Source organism: Sander lucioperca, chromosome 4 (genome assembly GCF_008315115.2).
Source record: "Sander lucioperca isolate FBNREF2018 chromosome 4, SLUC_FBN_1.2, whole genome shotgun sequence".
Lineage (NCBI taxonomy): Eukaryota > Metazoa > Chordata > Actinopteri > Perciformes > Percidae > Sander > Sander lucioperca.
In genome coordinates this window covers 25432939-25450939 of record NC_050176.1, presented here as the reverse complement: position 1 = coordinate 25450939, position 18001 = coordinate 25432939, and the positions used below count along the sequence as shown (strand labels likewise).

The window sequence follows — 18001 nt, the reverse complement described above, 5'->3', positions numbered from 1 at the left end:
AATGTTGCTATTGTGACCCCTCCTCCCATTTAGTAAATGATCACCTGGTTAATTAGCAGCATTATGGGACCTCCTCACCTCTCACATCAAACACCAGCAATTAGAATTCCTGAGATCACACGAAGGTAACACTACCAAGTAGCGATACAGATTTGTAATAATCTCCTGTTTTTTTGTCTCTTTGACAGAGAGAAAGTCAGAAAAGGACAGGGTGGTAGCTCAGTACTGTATATCTATGCATTTAAAATAGATAGTATGTGGGTGGAAGAAAGGAGGTAAGAGCCTCCTCCTTTGTCTCCCTCTGACAGGACCGAAGGAGCTAGGGGGATTAAATGAATGTGCTCTGATGTTGAGGATCTAGACACCTGGGCACACAGAAGGAGTCTCTCCGTTGCATGTGCATGCCTACGGTTCTGTTTGTGTGTAGCTTACCTGTTTTCTGTGGGCCTATGACCATGAACCTGGGTAACCTGTCACAGGTTTTCTCTTTAGACCAGATGTCTTTATGTCGTTTGTCATCGCATGGGTTCTTAAAAGGCACAGACGAAGGATTAGAGGTTAAAGTAATGATGTACATATAAAAAATGCATGCCCATATTTCCAGTGCATGGTGGATTTACTACACAGAATGACGCGTTTCTTAGTGTGTCATGCACACAATAAATCCCAGCCAGCATGGGCTCACAACACACCACAAACTCATATACGACGGAACACGAATTCTGCAAAAGTGAAAATAGAAAACCAACTTAAACAATCAAGTCCTCTGATTTTCATTGTCTACAACAAAATTAATGAATCACTTTTTTTACTATAATAAATATAAGTAAATAATAAATATTGCCTTCTTTTCCAGACTTTTGAGACAAAGACAGCATAGTGTAAAATGAACTGTCATTAAATAATCAACATTTGTACAGTACAGAACAAAAGAAAATATGAATAAAATGTTCCTATCACAAAGCTCATACAATTTGTTTTCCTCCTGAATATTATTGAATCCACATTAAGAGATAATATTTTTACACAGACATGCACAGAATTTTTTTTTACAGACAAGTGCAGAAACACACAAGCCCATACATGTGGGCACGCAAACACACCTGCCAGAGTGGGTTCCTTTGTTCAGGAAAAAGCTGAAAGTACTTGTGTGCAAGCTGCAGCGGTGGGAGTGTGTGGAGTTTCAGGTTTGTCCACGAGCGAAGGAAGGAGGCCAGGTGGACGAATGTGTAAAGACCAAGTCGATCATTGCCATAGTTGGAGAGGTGGGTCATAAATATACTGATCTAGGGTGGAGAAACAGAGACAGAGTAGGGGGGTAGAAAGGAAAAGGGAAAGGAGTGGAGAGAAGAAAATACATATTGTATTGTGCAAAATGATGATAAAGTCCAAATCTCATTTCCCAAGTTCCCATGTTTGTGAAAAACTGAGGCAGTGCAGTAAATCTAATTACTGTTGTTGTGGCTGCAGTAGAAAGCAAACAGATTATTTCTCAGTGTTTGATGGATTTAAAGTCACTACCAGAGCAGCTGTCCACCGGGTATCAATATTTGCTATCACTTTGCAAAGAGACATTCACTTTTTTTATGTACGATTATACGTTAACTTTCAGCGCAATACAGTTTCAAGTATAAAGAGGAAAACAGATAAACCGAAACTGATGCATTCCCCACTCCGGATAGATAAAGCTGAGGAGGCAACACAATACTCCTCATAGCCACTGGGTGATGGGAGAAATGCAGCTACACACGGGAAAGTGTTTCAGAGTGTGTCGGTGTGTGTTCATGGCGGTTAATGTGTGTGAGGGCAAAGGAAAGACTCAGAGGCAGTGAAGGAGCGATAGTGTGTTGGTCCAGGCTATCTGTCCACACCTCAGTGCTTTTATAGGCTGATCAAAGAGACAAGCTAAGATAGCAGCTACAGACAAATGCGCACACACACACACACACACACACACACACACACACACACACACACACACACACACACACACACACACACACACACACACACACACACACATGCTTCTTTTGCGATTGGAGGCAGCTTGGGAACGTGAAGTGTCTGGATGAAACGGAAACATCAGCCATTAAGATATGAATTATTTGGTGGGTGTGAGCATCTGTGTGTCTGTGTGTGCATGAATGATTGTGTGTCAGAATATTTGGGAGACTCTATGAATGTGAACACACGTACATAGAAAGACACATACAAGCATACACCGTGAATTTCCTGGTGACAGAGGACTGTCGGTGCTGCTCTTTAACGCTGAAGGTTGCCGCAGATACAAAACGACACAGTGTCGGCGTTTGATGGATCAGCGTCCGGCCGACCTGGAAAGCTGTTCAGAATACCGATCGCCCCTGAATACTGGTGTGTGTGTGTGTGTGTGTGTGTGTGTGTGTGTGTGTGTGTGTGTGTGTGTGCATATGTGAGACACTGTGGGAGGGAGAAAGAGGAACCAGATTTGTGTGGCTAGTTGTATGTGTCTTTGTGCCAAAGAACAACGGAGAAAGAACAGAGAGGAGCAAGGGTATGCATGTCAGAGTCATTTTTCATGTGTGTGTGCGTGTGTCAGTGTAATTGTTTATGCATTTGTGTATGCCAGTGCAACTGTGTGCATCTACCACCCCCTTCTTATCTTGTGCTCACTCTAAGCAAACCAGCGCTGCCCCATCCAGCTTTGCCTGCTTCATATCAATCTGGTTGATGTTAGGGCAACAATGTGGAACCACTGTCAAGGCATCACCAAGCACTCAACCAGTAACAACAGAAACACAAGGCAGTAAGAAATATTTGCTTGCTCCTCCTCTTCAATGATTTGTAATGTCAAAAACAAAAAACCTCCCTCTTGAAAGCACGCATGCAGAACTTGGAGCACGTTTACAAACGTGTAAAATGAAATCCGACAGCGTCTCACCAGAAACATCTATTCACATTAGGGATTAAGAAGGAATATTTGCATGCTGCAGAGGTTTGGGGGGGGGGGGAGATGTGAATATTATAAAATGACTGATACACAGCGAATGCAGAAAAAAATCTCCCCTGAGTAAATAACAGGCTATAAAGCATTTCAAAGTCTCCCACCTTTCCCTTTTTGTGTTGTTTTGTGCTTTTTTGAAAGCAGGCAAGGTGATCAAAAAGTGATTTATGTTCCCTTCAAACCACTCAATACCCTATGATATCTGGCTCAGGCTGTGAGGTGTATGTATGTGTGTGGTGAGAGAGAGACAGAGAGAGAGAGAGAGAGAGAGAGAGAGAGAGAGAGAGAGAGAGAGAGAGAGAGAGAGAGAGAGAGAGAGAGAGAGAGAGAGAGAGAGAATTGAACATGGAACATTCATTATGGAGAGCTTAAGCACTGGCCGCCAAATTAAACAAAAGGGGAGAGAGAAGATGATTTGTATTTGTAATTGGAGAACTGCAGAAAAAGAGAAAAAAGGATAGAGGGTGGTAACAAAGGGAAAGACAGAGAGAGTAACCTTGGCAGGTGAGTCTGAATTAAAAACAAAAAAGCCACATGAGAGAGTGTTCATCTCCCAACACAGTGCAAGCCCCTCTCTCTTTTGGTAGAAGAACTCACTGTTGGTAAGAATTCAATTAAGTGAATCATCAAAATGTTTTCTTTGCATATGATGCCACTTCATATTTCCTGAATATTGAATTGCTTTGAGTCCCTTTTGTGCCTTTAATAAAGAATACTGCGCTAATAATTTAACAGCCGAATTGGGCTCAAATCATAAGTTGGAACTGGACTTGGAGAGAAGTGTAAAAAATGGGAGAAATTAACCCAACCCTGCAGCTTTCCTCTTTCATTCTTTGGCCCTTGTCTTTTCTTCTCATTGCTACTAAGCAGCTTCTTTTCGTTCCTCTTCTCTCATCCTTTTAATGGCTTGCTTTTACTCTCTCGTCTGCTGCAAAAAGTCACTTTATATATGTTTTTTTCCTCTCTCCGATCTCAAGCTGACCTAGATGCTCTGATGAAGCAGGTTGGTCCAACATGGAGTGATGTTCTTATACACACACATGCACGCACGCATGCACACACGCACACGCGCGCACACACACACACACACACACATACACACACACACACACACACACACACACACACACACACACACACGCACACACACACGCCCGCGCACACACGCCATGTCTTGGAAGATTAAGAGAACACCAGTCATGTATTAGAGTTTGTGACATGCTCCAATTCACTTTAACATGATTGCATTTTTGAGAAAATTACTTGTTTTACTGGCCTTGGATGGATGGATCCCCCCCCCCCACACTTTTCCCTCTATTTCTATTTATCCTTTTGCCTCTTGCCTACCGCATTCTCACTCCCTGTTTGTCTCTGCCTTCTCTGCTGCGTTCTCTCTTCTTCAATGTGTAGCTGTAGAAACCTGTTTCCCATTACAGAGCACTTAGTTCTACATACATTTCTCCCTGATTGAATTGTTATTGCTACTAAAAAGAAGCCTATACACTCCTTCCGGTTTCATTCTCTACCCCTCATCGCGATCGTCCTCTTTCCCTTTCTTGCTCTTGCAGTGTGTCTCTCTCTCTTTCTCACAGTCCATCTCGCTGTCTCTGTCTCATCAGTGGATAATTGAAAGCTGAACGTCAACACAGCAAATGATTTCGATTTAATTTATTCTGTCAGCTCCAGTCAACATCTTCTGGCCCTTTCCATTCTGCCATCTTTCACTGCTTTACTCTCACTTTGTAATTTCTCCTCCTGTTTGGATTTGAGCATAGCGTGTGTGTGTGAGCGGTGTGGGTGTGTGTGTGTGTGTGTGTGTGTGTGTGTGTGTGTGTGTGTGTGTGTGTGTGTGTGTGTGTGTGTGTGTGTGTGTGTGTGTGTGTGTGTGTGTGTGTGTGTGTGTGTGTGTGTGTGTGTGTGTGTGAGAGAGACTATGTGTTGATGAGCTGCCAAAGCCTTCAGTAGCAATCAGCAGGACTCTGAAGAAAGGGAAGGAAGGAGTGGAAATGAGACAAAAAGAAGTGTGAAAAGATTCACACGTGTGAGCAAAGTCAACATGAACAGGTTGAAAATTAGGAAAAGAAAGAGATGGAGGAGAGGTGAGGGGTGTGGGGGATGTGGGGTGAGTACTGGATAAAAACAGACGGCTAGGAGGGAGGGAGATTGTGCTGATATTTGGTGTTTGGCTAATAAGCTTAGTGGCAGAGCTAAGCGCTAAATGTCAGCCCTGATATATGTCTACAGATCTGCTTATATCAGCTATACACACGTTTATACAAACATACACATTCACACATACGTAGATACTTGGATGCTGACATAAACATATGCACTGCCGTGTGTGTGTGTGTGTGTGTGTGTGTGTGTGTGTGTGTGTGTGTGTGTTCTTGTTTAACTATATTCGTGGGGTCCAAAAACCGGGAGTCCAGTATACTTGTGGGGTCCCGACAGCTTTGTGGGGCCAAAATGCTGGACCCCACAAGTTTAAAGGTCTGTTTGAGGGTTAAGACTTGGTTTTAGGATTAGGGTTAGAATTAGGTTATGGTTAGGGTGAGGGTAAGGGTTAAGGTTAGGCATTTAGTTGTGATGGTTGAGGTTAGGGTAAGGGGCTAGGGAATGCATTATGTCAATGACGAGTCCCCACAAAGATAGTGAAACGCACTTGTATGTGTGTGTGTGTGTGTGTGTGTGTGCGCCTATACGTGCTGCACTTCCTCTCTGTATGTGTCTGGATTCACAAGTGACACAAGCCGTGACCTGAAAATTAAATCTCAATCCGTCTGCCACCTTCTCACCCTGCTCTCGCCCCTCCATCTCCTCATGTCCACCCTCTCTCCTCTTCTTCTTTTTCTTCTTCTATGTCTCTCTCTCTCTCTCTCTCTCTCTCTTTTTCAACCCTCTCTCACTATTTATTGACTTGTGCCCTATTGGCTGTTTGCAGAGTCTAGGTCGTCCAATCGATTGTGGAGCTTATGTGAGACGAGTAGCTCAATGATCGCTGATGCAGCCTGGAATGATGCAAAAAGTATCCAAACGCACATACCCACATGCGCATACACACACACATACAGTACATGCACATGCACACACGCATACAATATGTTGGTTGCTGCCACCACAGGCCAAATGTGATTTGAAGTGACTGAATGGGAAGTGACATTGTTACCAATGTGCAGATCATAAAACAATAGGAAACCCCCCAGGGTCTAAAGCAGTGAGCTACAGAACACTATTGATTATATGCACAACATGTACACACTAATGAAAGCTTTTGCGTATGCAAATGGAAACATAGCAGAGAGAATCAAAAATAAGTCATCAGTCTTTGTGTGTGTGAGCATGTGTGTGCGTGGACATGCGTCATGATGGAATTTGTCTCCTCATTATAGTAAAAGACACAACAAGAGGAGAGTTTCATCCCTTATTACACTGATTAGGAAAGGGAGGAAGTGAAAGAGAAGGACAAAAGATGGGGGTAAAAAAAGGAAAAAATGTAATTAGCCTTTGTGTTTCTGGCTTTCAGGACGAATTCTAAAACCCTTATGTAATGTGTGTGTGTGTGTGTGTGTGTGTGTGTGTGTGTGTGTGTGTGAAAGAGACAGAGAAGGACAGAGAGGGACAGTGAGTGTGAGTGTTTCTGAATTCATGTTGAGATGAGCGGAAACTTTGTTAGATCCTTTGTCCTTATGAGCAGCTATCAACAGACAGCTACACTAATGACACACAGACACACACACACACACACACACACACACACACACACACACACACAAACAAAATATAATGATGACAACGTGACAAACTAAAAAATGAGAACAAATTGCTTCAACCCAAGCCTAGCGTACAGTTAGAAAACGGAGGCATTTTAGTGGTGGAAAAAACATGTTAGCCTAAAATATGTATTGCAATATAACACTACTGTATTATTAAAGCAATGCTTTAAACAATCACATTGTTCGGTTTTGTAATATCTTTAATTAATTGTAATGTTGTCTTATGTACTAGAACTTGGATTATTTCTATTTTATTTCTACAGTATTTTTCTGATGTTTCTAATTTTGTAACCCTGTTAAGAAATGGGGTTTACTGATTAAAAAAAAATACAGTTCATCATTATTGTTATATAATGCTCTTTCATGGTCCTTTTAGGGGATTTCAGCAACCAAAAGGCAGCATGCATAATTATTTATACAGGAAAGGTTTTAAAGGGGGAGGTGGGTTAATGTAAATTTTATAAGAGCAAGTTTGTGATTTTAATTCTGCCATGTCAGTCATTTTTATCGATCGCATGCTTCAATACCTGTAAAGATTCTGGCATCTTTTAATGTACTTCTTGTTAAATCTCATAATAAAATAAACCTCAGGTTATACAGGGTTTTTCCTGACTCAGAATCGGCCTTTGGGGGGGTGACTATGCACAGTAAGCATGATCAGTGCGCATACAGTAAAGGCAATGAGTTTGTATTACCTTATTTGACAGAAATCATTTCTGACAATTTGATAAACACAACTGTATATTATGCTTGAGTCAATGAAACCACAATCAACAAAACTGCTTTAAAAAATAATAATATTTAAATACCACTGTTAAAATCACCAGGAGCGTCCGTTCATGCTCTGTTTTTTTAACGGAAAATTGCTATTAAACACAATCAGAAAGGATTTGAATTGCTTTTTTTTTTTTTTTTTCTCAATTCGTTTCATTTTGGCACTGATTTTCCTTTGGGGCTGGCTAAAACCTCTTTGGGGGGGGGTGCCAAAAATTCCTCTATGAAGGAAAAACCCTGATATACTGTAGTGCCCTTTCCAAATTGAAAACCTTGATATGTCTGCACTGCAGGGAGTCTTTACCTCTGTTATCTTTCATTCAAAGTTTTACTACTGGTCTTCCTCAACATGTTGACTTGTGCTTCTCAGCAACTACTACATAGTTCAAAAGGCCACATAGTTATTAGTCCCTATCACAATTCATTCAATGTTCAAAATTGCCATGAGAAGGACTTTTATAGGCACAGGTGACTATTCATCTGGTACACTTCCCCCATTGACTCCTTGTGTTCACACAAATCACTCCACCCCTTAAATACAAAAAGGTGAATTACACTCCCTCTAGTTCTTTGTCTATTATTAGAAAACCATTGTCCCTGCTAGAGGCAATGTAAAACACATCACTTCATTTGTATCAAATGCCTTTTCACTAGGAAAGTGCTACCTGTGAAGAGACTTTAGGAACAGCAACATTAAGCAAATATAAGAGTTCTTCTGAAATGGATATGAACTGATTCCTATTTTGTTATATTAATTGTCAATTGAGAGAGGAACAACAATCAGTATTTCTGTCATGTACTAATATCAATTTAACACAGTGAAAACATTGCACTCAGGGGAAGAAACCGCGGCATGCAGACACAGAAAACAGACAGCATGAAAGAAAGAACAATTAAATAAATAAACCAGTGAAAAGTGGAAGACCAAGAAAGAAAGAAAGAAACACAAGAAAGATGTAAGGAAAAAGAGAGAACATAAAAAAGAAAAAAGAATAACAAAAAGAAAGACAGAGACAAAGTGGAGCAGAGAGAGAAGAAAGGACTATATTAGGTTGTTGTGTGAATCTGCACTTGACTCTGTGATGTTCGCCGAAATCTGACAGCTTCTCTAGTTCAGCACTCCCCTACCTGACACTTCAATACAGCCTACTGCTGGTCTATGAGCATCTCTGTGTGTGTTTCTGCATGTGCATGTATGTGGTGTGAGTCAGCGAGAGATTGTTTGGAGATAATTCCTGGTAATTTCTACGCCTACCTTTAACTGTGTGCGTGCATGCACTTGCGAGCATGTGTGTGAGCATCTTAACTGCCACCAAAACCTAATTCTGTTCCTTAATTCAAAGCAGAATCGAGTTGAGCTGACATACACAGCAGGGGTAAGCAAAAGGGGAGGATGTGTGTGTGTGCGTGTGTGTGTGTGTGTGTGTGTGTGTGCGTGCGTGCGTGAATTTGTGACAGCATCTCCCCCTGTGGTGTGACCTAATTTAAAGTGGGGAGATGAACACAGCTCCACAGTAAGAAGCAGCCCCTGACAGGAAAAGAGAGACACGCACGCGACACGCACGCCACACACACACACACACACACACACACACACACACACACACACACACACACACACACACACACACACACACACACACACACACACACACACACACACACACACACAAATGAAAAAGAATGAACCAGAGGAGGAAGTTAGCTTACAGAGAGAGCTGGAAACCCAGTTGGTGCCTCTTTAAGGTAAAAAGAAATCTAAATAGAAAGTAACAGTCCTCCCTGTTTCTCACTCTGTATTTACGTTTGCATGTGCAAGTGTGTCTGTTTGATTTTGTGTGTGTGTGTGTGTGTGTGTGTGTGTGTGTGTGTGTGTGTGCGTACGTGCATGTGTGGTTTTTCTGACTCACTGGGTTGACAAGCACAGTAAGAAACAGCTCTCCCCCACTGATGCTTTTGTCCAGTTCTTTAGGTCCACCAGGGTATTCCTTATAGTAGATGGTGTGAGTAAACAAGCCACACGTCTGGCGGGGCAGCACCTACACACACACACACACACACACACACAAACATAAAAGAAGCAGTGTTAATATCTTTTATATCTTCAGTTTACACAGTAAGTGCAAATGAACAAATAGTGTAAGATAACAGTCAACTAAGCAAAGTATGATCAGCAGATACTAATTTGTTAGACAAAAAAACCTTAATGGCAAAAAATTATAATCTGTTGTTTACAATGACCAATCAAGGAGTAGCCTCCAGCCGCTAGCCTCAAGCAGAGATGAGGAGCCGGCTACAGAGGTCTGGTAAGCTCACTTCTTTCTAACCCCCCCGCCAGATTTCTTTTTTTAAACTTGTAGTAGAAGTGCTCTAGCACATTTATCAGATTTGGCTTAGCACCCTCTGGAGCCACAAAAGGCTTTTTTTTACATATGCAGTAGTAGTCCCCTGTAAGACCTATAAGCACACTTTGATGTTCCCCTTTAAGTGGCATATGAAACTGCTGTGATACTATGATTTGAAAAACAGCCAGTTCTGTGTGAGGTTTTTGAAAGTGCTGATCACTTACCTAACCCAAGGCCAAAGTACAAACAAACCAGTTACAAAGATTACTTAAGGGGATACACTTATAGGCAAAAACATATTTTTTTTAAATGTTGAGGTTTTGGGCTGTTTTGCTTCCATAACATGTCTTCTTCTTCAGACTAGTGTGAAAACAACATCCAAAATACTTAGTTGTTTATTGTGCTACACTTTGTTTATTTGCACCTTTAGATTTCTCCTAAATTCACCAAAGTTAGCATTAGATAGTGCCTCATTTCAAACATAATTTCAGAAAACTTGTAATTGCAAAAAATAATTGTCTTAATGTAAGTCAACTATGGGAGTTTCATGGTGATATCTGTTAGTTAAAATGTTTGACCCTATTCACCTGTAGTGTCGTGCAAAATGTATGGAATTTTACTTCTACTATCTTGAAAGGCTTTAAAGTGTTCTCAAAATTAGTATTTCTCATACTGGGCCAGAAATCTCCACTTTAGTAGCACTTGCATACACCAAACATTGCAGTTTTTACAGAGGGGTTTGTTCACATATCATTTATAATCTGATTCATGTAACAGTTTATACCTAAAAATGTGGCGAATATGGATTTTGTATGGCTGTTGACAGTATTTCCTGATTTATGGACTTGTAAAAAGAAAATCCAAAATCCCCTCTGTAAAAAACATTTGGCTCTAATATGTCAACAAAATGAAACAAGAATTGTGTACCTGGCTTTATCCAATGTACAGATTTCTGTACTGGAAATGTATGCAAGTTACAGTATATATAATAAGAGAATGTCTCATTTGCATATTTAAACATACAATTTGTAATATAAAAAAATATTTTCTTACAGTTTTTTTCAACTGCTTACACACAAAATCTTTTCATGTCACACAATTTTTTAAACCTCTCACTCAAAGTGCAAAATAACACAGCAAATCTCCAAAACCATAAGCTATTTCTCAGCCTTTCACTCCATTTTCAATTGCATAAAACATTTTTTCAAAACACTACACACAATTCTCTACCTAAGACACAAAAATCTAACAGGAAGTGACTTGCTTTCCTTTTCTAAACACAACCAATCAAAATGCTACACTTATTTACCAGGGCACACACACTCTCCTCACATGTGCAAACACATTATGTCATAACTGAAAACTAACCAATCACTGCTTTAGTATAGGCCTATACAGAGGTCAAAGGTCAGATTACCTTTTTTGAACAATGGATGCCAACAATAGACAGAGAGCAAGGGGAGTAGGAGGGACAGACAGGGGACGACAATGAGGAGGAGGGGGAGGGAAGAAGAGGAAGGAGAGCCATCTCTGATGAGATCAGGGCCACTCTTATTCATCATGTGATCAACCACGGGTTGACCAATGAGAAAAGCCCATCTTGAGTAGCTTTACAATGGCATCCATACGGCATGCAGCTATCTAATACAGTTTTTTTCAATTGCTTACACACTAAAATTAAAACTTTCCCACAATAATGCAAAATCTTACACACAAGGAGCAAAACACTGGCCTAGATTTGCACAACTGTAAGCACATTGTCAGCTTCACACTTTTTGCAAAACATTACACACAGTGATTTGCGAAACACTAAACACACTTGTATGCATTTGACACAGAAATTTATCATGATGTCATTTCCTTGCAATTTCAAAACAAAGGCTTTCAAATGAACACACCCATGAACCAATTGGTTAAACACAGCCACCAGGTACGCAAACACATGATTGCTTAATTGTAGACACACCAATCAGGTTTAAGCACTATATAAAATGCAGCAGGTAAGTTCACCTGCCTTCAACCAAAATGGAAGGAGTCAGAAGAAGACTGAGAGTGAGAGGGGGAATCCACAGAGGAGGAGAAGGAGGTAGAGGAAGGGGCCCAGCCAGAGGTAGAGACGGAGGTGGAGGTAGAGGAAGAGGGAGAGGGAGAGGAATACCTGAAGCTGGAGAATATGCTCAAAGAAGAAGAGGACTACATTTATCAAATGAAAGTCGCGCAACACTAGTGGACCATGTTGTGAACCACAGATTGACGCTGAGGGAGGCTGGACTAAGAGTTCAGCCAAATCTTAGCAGATATATAGTGGCATCTGTCATAAGGACATTTCGACAAGGAAACAGGTAAAAGAAAATCTGTCTACAGTTACAGTAATCAGCTGCTCATTGTATGCACCATATCAGCACTTTTGATACCCCTCCCTGTGACATTTGAGGATTGAGGGTCGACAACGACAACGAGGAAGGGGGCCCATATTCACGCGAGGGTTTATGATCTCCAGCCTCAGGCTCAGGTACCCCTCATTCAGGCCATGGAGGAAGCCTGTGACCAAGTGGACGCCGCAGCTGTGCAAGGATGGATTCGACGTTCAAGGCGGTTCTTCCCACGTTGTCTTGCCAATGAGGATATCGCCTGTGATGTTGATGAAATTCTCTGACCAGATCCAGCTAGGCGAAGAGATAATGTCTAGTATTTTCTGTACTTTTTCAGATCATTTTTTTTGTTTGTTGTTGTTTTCTCTGTGATTGTAACCTGTACTGGATACCATATTTTATGTTTGTCTGTTGTTTGCTGAGCTAACAGTGTTATGCACACTACTGTAGTAGCATGAAAACTGGGACATGTTTTGTTGTTGATTCTCCATGTTGACATGTTGACTGATTTGGGTATATGGAGAGAAATAAATTATATTTTCCTCAGTCTGCAGCATTGGTCTTGTGTAGTGTTTGGTGAACTTATTGTAAATTTGCACTTTCTCTGTGTACTTCATTTACAGTACTCTAATCACTGAGAAGTAGAATTGCTAAAAGTGTTTTAGGTTAGCAACAGCAGTGTGTAACTGGTTCAAACATAATTAAGTCAAATGAAATGTATGTGTTTCATATGGTAAAAACATATGTTTTTTTATAAATTAGTGTATAGTTTTTGCAAGAGTGTTTAATTTTGCAAAGGGTCTGAGGTGTTCTGCTAATTGGGTGTGTGGTTGTGCTAATTGTGTGTAGTGTTTTGAAAAAGACGGTCCCTGTTTTCAAAATTGTGCTTAAGCAATTGAAAAAAACTGTAACTATTTCAGCATTACAAATCAATCAGACTTTGTTTGTGCATACAATTCCCTGCCACGACACACAAGCACGCACAAATACACACAACACACACACACACACCCCCACCATACCTTTGGTTTACATGTTTGTAGTTTTGTTTTGTGATGTTTTGTTCAATAAATATTTTCTGTTTTACTGTAACATTGCATTGTTGTTTGCAGTGCACTTTTCAACCACTCTCAGCAGATTACTTTCACTCTAGAACATTGTAGATATAGGCCTATGAAAGACAAAAGAGCTTTAGATTTAGAAAAACAGTGTGTACATGGTATATCCAAAAATGTACTATTATGAAAAAAAATGTTTGCCATTTGAATGCAGTGTTTCATTTTGAAGGAGATGTGAGGCATTTTGCATTTTGTGTGTGCAGTTTTGGGAATTGTGTGTAGAGTTTTGAAAAAAGGAGACAGTTTTGAAAATGTGTGTAAGCAGTTGGAAAAAACTGTAATGTAAGTAATCAACTAGGGAGGTTTCATGGTGATATATATTTTAGTTTAAATATTTTCCCTATTATAATTCAGCTAGCAGCATAAAATATGAAAGATGTAAGGATGAAATGCACAGCTAGAGTCAAGCTTGTCTGCAGGGCAGTTTCTAAATATGAGAAGCAGACAGCAGAGCAGGTCAGGGATATGCAGGTGTGTTGTGTCATCCAGCATATGTTAATGTTACCTATCGCAGTGGAGAAGCACAGGTGCCAATTCTACAGATGGTTCAAATCACATTCTTGCAGAGTGTAATAGACACTTCTTCAGAGCTGGCATTTTGACTTGTAATAAGATAAAAATGCATGGGTGTAATTAATAACATAAAAGATGAATGCTCTGTTCCAATAAGGTGTTTGAGTTCCAGGACTCTGGTATTGTGCACGCTGGCTCACTGAGTTTACTGGGACACTTAAATAGGATGGAGCCATCATTAAATGTTATGCATTTCACCTGTGCCTTTCCTGTAATGACAAGTCAACATGTCTGCTGTGAGAAAGCTCTATAAAAGTCACATTAGGGTTGTCCAAGGATACGCTGTAGTGCTGTGCTAGAGCCATGAGTCCTAAAGAGCTGTCCAGCTGAGATAATACACTACAGCAGTGTAGAGAGACCCTTCATTTTCATGCAGGTGCATGAATTGCACTGGTGAAGTTGAGTCTTCCTGGGGCACTGTCACATTTTTTTCTATCTCACCTACACCTGTTTGGAATTTTGGTGACTCGTTGTTTACCAAAGCCGAAATACATAATAATAGATTACTTTTAATCCCACCTCGAGCAGGTGCACCGTACACCCTTGGCCACGAAACACTGCCACCGCCTGTGTGAGTTACATAATCATGCCTTGATTGATGAAAGCAGGGTCCCACATGTCAATTCCTCAGATTGTCTTTATTGCTAGTAGTAAATCTAACAAAGTTGTGGTTGGACAGGTATAAAAAGTCACAGCAACAATTGATTTAACAGCAATGACATGACATGTTTTTGGCTTTATATCAAAATCATCAGGGAGTCTTTACAGCTTACCTCAACTGTAATACTAACATTTGTCAAATATAGAGTCCAAAAGTCTGTTGGCCAATGTAAATATATATTTAAATTAATCACTGCAGTCAAAAAGCAGAAATAATATGCCCAAAACAAGCATAAAAGACTAACAGAGTGCTAGTGTTTAACAGCAGATAAATGAATCTCCTTTAGGTCATTAAATGAATTAAATGATGAGAAGAGAAGAAGGTCTTTATTGTGAACTCCTCGTGGTGCACTTTCACTGTGTGAAAAATAGAGAGTAAAGGCTGGAAGCGCAGATATTGGTTTATCTATAAAACACTGCAGTCATTCACACTCACACGAAAGAGAGAGAAGGCCACCAGAGCCACAGACACTCAGCACTATTTCACCAAACCAATTATCCACAGAGCTATAGCTCAAACTGATATAGTACATTTTAAAAGAAATGCACACACACACACACACAAGTATGCATGCATGCTTGCGCATGTGCGCACACACACACACACACACACACGCACACACGCACACACGCACGCACGCACACACGCACGCACACACACACACACACGCACACACACACACACGCACACACACACACACACACACACACACGTCTGATTTGTTCATATACTGTGGGTCCAGTGGGTGGCTCTCAATCTGCTGACAGAGACACACAAACACCAATTTTACAGCCTTAAGACAACATCCTGTCCTCCTCGGAGCAAACAAAGTTGGAGCAATTGGGGCAGAGGGGAAAGAGATTAATAGGCTGAAATTGCAAAAAAAATGTGAAAGGTGAGGAAAATGGGAAGGTTGTGAGTGATGTGCCAGAGTTACTTTAAGAGAGGTCAGAAGGCTAGACCAATCAGAATCTCAAAGCTCACCAGCCAATTTATGGTGACACTATTTAAAATTTAAATTCTGCATGCAAGTGCACATATTCATTTAAACAAGCCACCACAAAAACTGGCAATCAGATGAATGTTTTGAGCTAAGTTTTGAGTTTGTTTTCTCTATTTTCTAGCCTCCCTTTGCTGTTTAGTTAGTGCAGCATGCAATGTCTTGGGGCAAGAGATGGACCTCGTCACTATTTTTCTACGCTGCTTTCACATTGCTGCCCAGTCTTAAAGGGGTGATTGAGTGATTATATAGGATATTTTACACTGTTCCTTAAGGTCTCCTAATAGGGTATGTAACATTAGTTGGGCTGAAAATTGCCCGAATGCTATTTTATTAGGCCCTTAACTACCCTGTGAATATGGCTCTATTTGGAACAAGAGCTTTTCTTCCAAATATGGTATGCTCATGAATATTTAGATGAGCTGCGTGCTGATTGATTTGAGCGAACCACATAGAAACACATTGGAGACGAGACAGCAGGTCTCATATTTCAGACACTGCAAAGTTATACATTTTTTGTCGGGCTATTTTGTTATTAAATTCACTTCTGAGACTTTTTTAACTATATAAAGCTCAAATATGGGCCGTTTTACAAAAATTGATGGCTAATTTCAAATTTGGTAAAACGTGTCGGACTTTAGCTAGGAGCTCCACACAGTCTGACGAGAAAGCGGCAACCTCCATACCCAGTGAAAGTCACCGTTTCCCTGGGTACTGGACTACTGAAATACTCGGGGCTGGCTGGCTGCCAGCTGCTGGCATAACTAGAGTAGCTATATTTACAGTTTGAATTTCGTTATGCCACTTATATAACATCTACCCCAAGGTCTTATAAAGCTAACTATGGTGTCCGATTTCAATTTAATGCATTTTTGTGAACATTAGGGATTTCGTTAGCTGCTACTGTCCCTTCAATCCTATGGGTAAAGATCGCGGCTAGCTGCAGGCCCTGGAGCTCCATCAGGGCCTCGGCATTTTGTAATCCAGTAACCCAGAAACGGTGACTTTGCGCGGGTATGGAGCGCCGCGGGCTTCCCTTCGTGATGGAGATCCAGCTAGCTCACAGCGAGCCGGAGTCTATGAAGTAGGACACGCCGGGTGGCGAGGCAGCACCGGCCGCTGTCACGTAGCCTGCTGAGCTCCTGCTGAACTGCGACACACAGTCGGACAAAATTTGCAATTAGCCATCAATTTTCGTAAAACGGCCCATATTTGACCTCTACATAGTTGATTTCTCGCATAAAAAAGTCTCAGAAGAGAATTTAGTGATAAAATAGCAGATTAACAATGTATACAATGTCTGAGATCTGCGCGACCTATTCAGAAGAGTAAGCTGAGCTCAGATCAGTGGTGTAGCCTATGTAAATGTTGGGGCGTGACAAAGATAGAGACTAGTGCCAAATGAGGAGGAGATTTGCCCGTTTTCAGAGGCAGTTTCAAATTGTGAGATTTGCAGAGGAAAGAGGTGTCAGTGGGATTTTGAGGTTCTATGTATGTCCTAGTTACCCACTAAACTGTCATTATTCAGTTCTATCACCCCTTTAATATATTTAACAATGCCTACAAAATGTTTAGACTGCAGAAATACACAATATGTATTTGTAGTGCAAACACATATTATGTATTTCTACAGTTTTCTGTGTGAAATTTGACAGAATACTGTCACCTCAAGGTCCACTGGGTTGCTGCTGTGTAGCTTTCAATGACATGATCTTTATCAGCAAATGGCATGACCAGAAACACTCAGCTAATGGAAGCTCACTCTATACTTGATCATCAGCTTTCATGTGTCCTTAGTCTTCTACCAATGCAATTTTGGTGCATGGGTTTATTACAGCCATTTAAAAAAACTATTGTCTGAAGTTTTATTTGAAAGACAATAAGAACAAAAGTTTAAAAAACAGTTGGATCCATCATTCGGGTCCATGGTAAGCTTGAGAGTAATGTTTTCTGGCGATTTCATTTTATTTCAGCCTCTACTTCCTCTCCAGCTTTTCTTCAAAAAACTTATTTTCTTCTTGTATCAAACAAAATGAGATTTTTTTTGCCTCCTGTTTTCTGTCTGGTGATGTTGAATATGTATTTTTGTTCAATGACTTGTTATCTAATTCAGTGATTCACTGATGCTTCTCAATACCTTACTATTGATAATGTATAATAACACATTATAGCCTGTCAAAGTGTCAGCTTGTTATTGTATTGAAAGGACGTAGGATTAAGTGTGTCTCTTTTATGGCGCTGTGACAAGATGTCAAGATATAAAAGCAGACTTCTGGGACTGATCAGGAAATTGTCATAGCTGTCGGTTCAAATTGTTTGCTCAAGACCCAAATACAGCAGAACAACATGGACTGCTAATTTTGGTGTCAGATGTGATTGGTTCTTTTGTCAATAAGGGAGCA

The 18001-nt window shown here is 40.6% G+C and overlaps 1 protein-coding gene across 6 annotated transcripts in view; it reads right to left on the bottom strand.

Moving 5' to 3' along the window:
* ndst3 (N-deacetylase/N-sulfotransferase (heparan glucosaminyl) 3) overlaps positions 1 to 18001 on the bottom strand; it is a 51667-nt gene that overhangs the window by 8711 nt on the left and 24955 nt on the right. For all 6 annotated transcript variants that reach the window (XM_036000983.1, XM_036000982.1, XM_031302766.2 and 3 more), the window contains 3 exons: positions 9441 to 9569; positions 1104 to 1286; positions 433 to 529 (listed from right to left, as the gene is read on the bottom strand). In XM_036000983.1, the coding sequence (XP_035856876.1) occupies positions 433 to 529; positions 1104 to 1286; positions 9441 to 9569 (409 nt within the window). The remainder of the gene's footprint in view (positions 1 to 432; positions 530 to 1103; positions 1287 to 9440; positions 9570 to 18001) is intronic.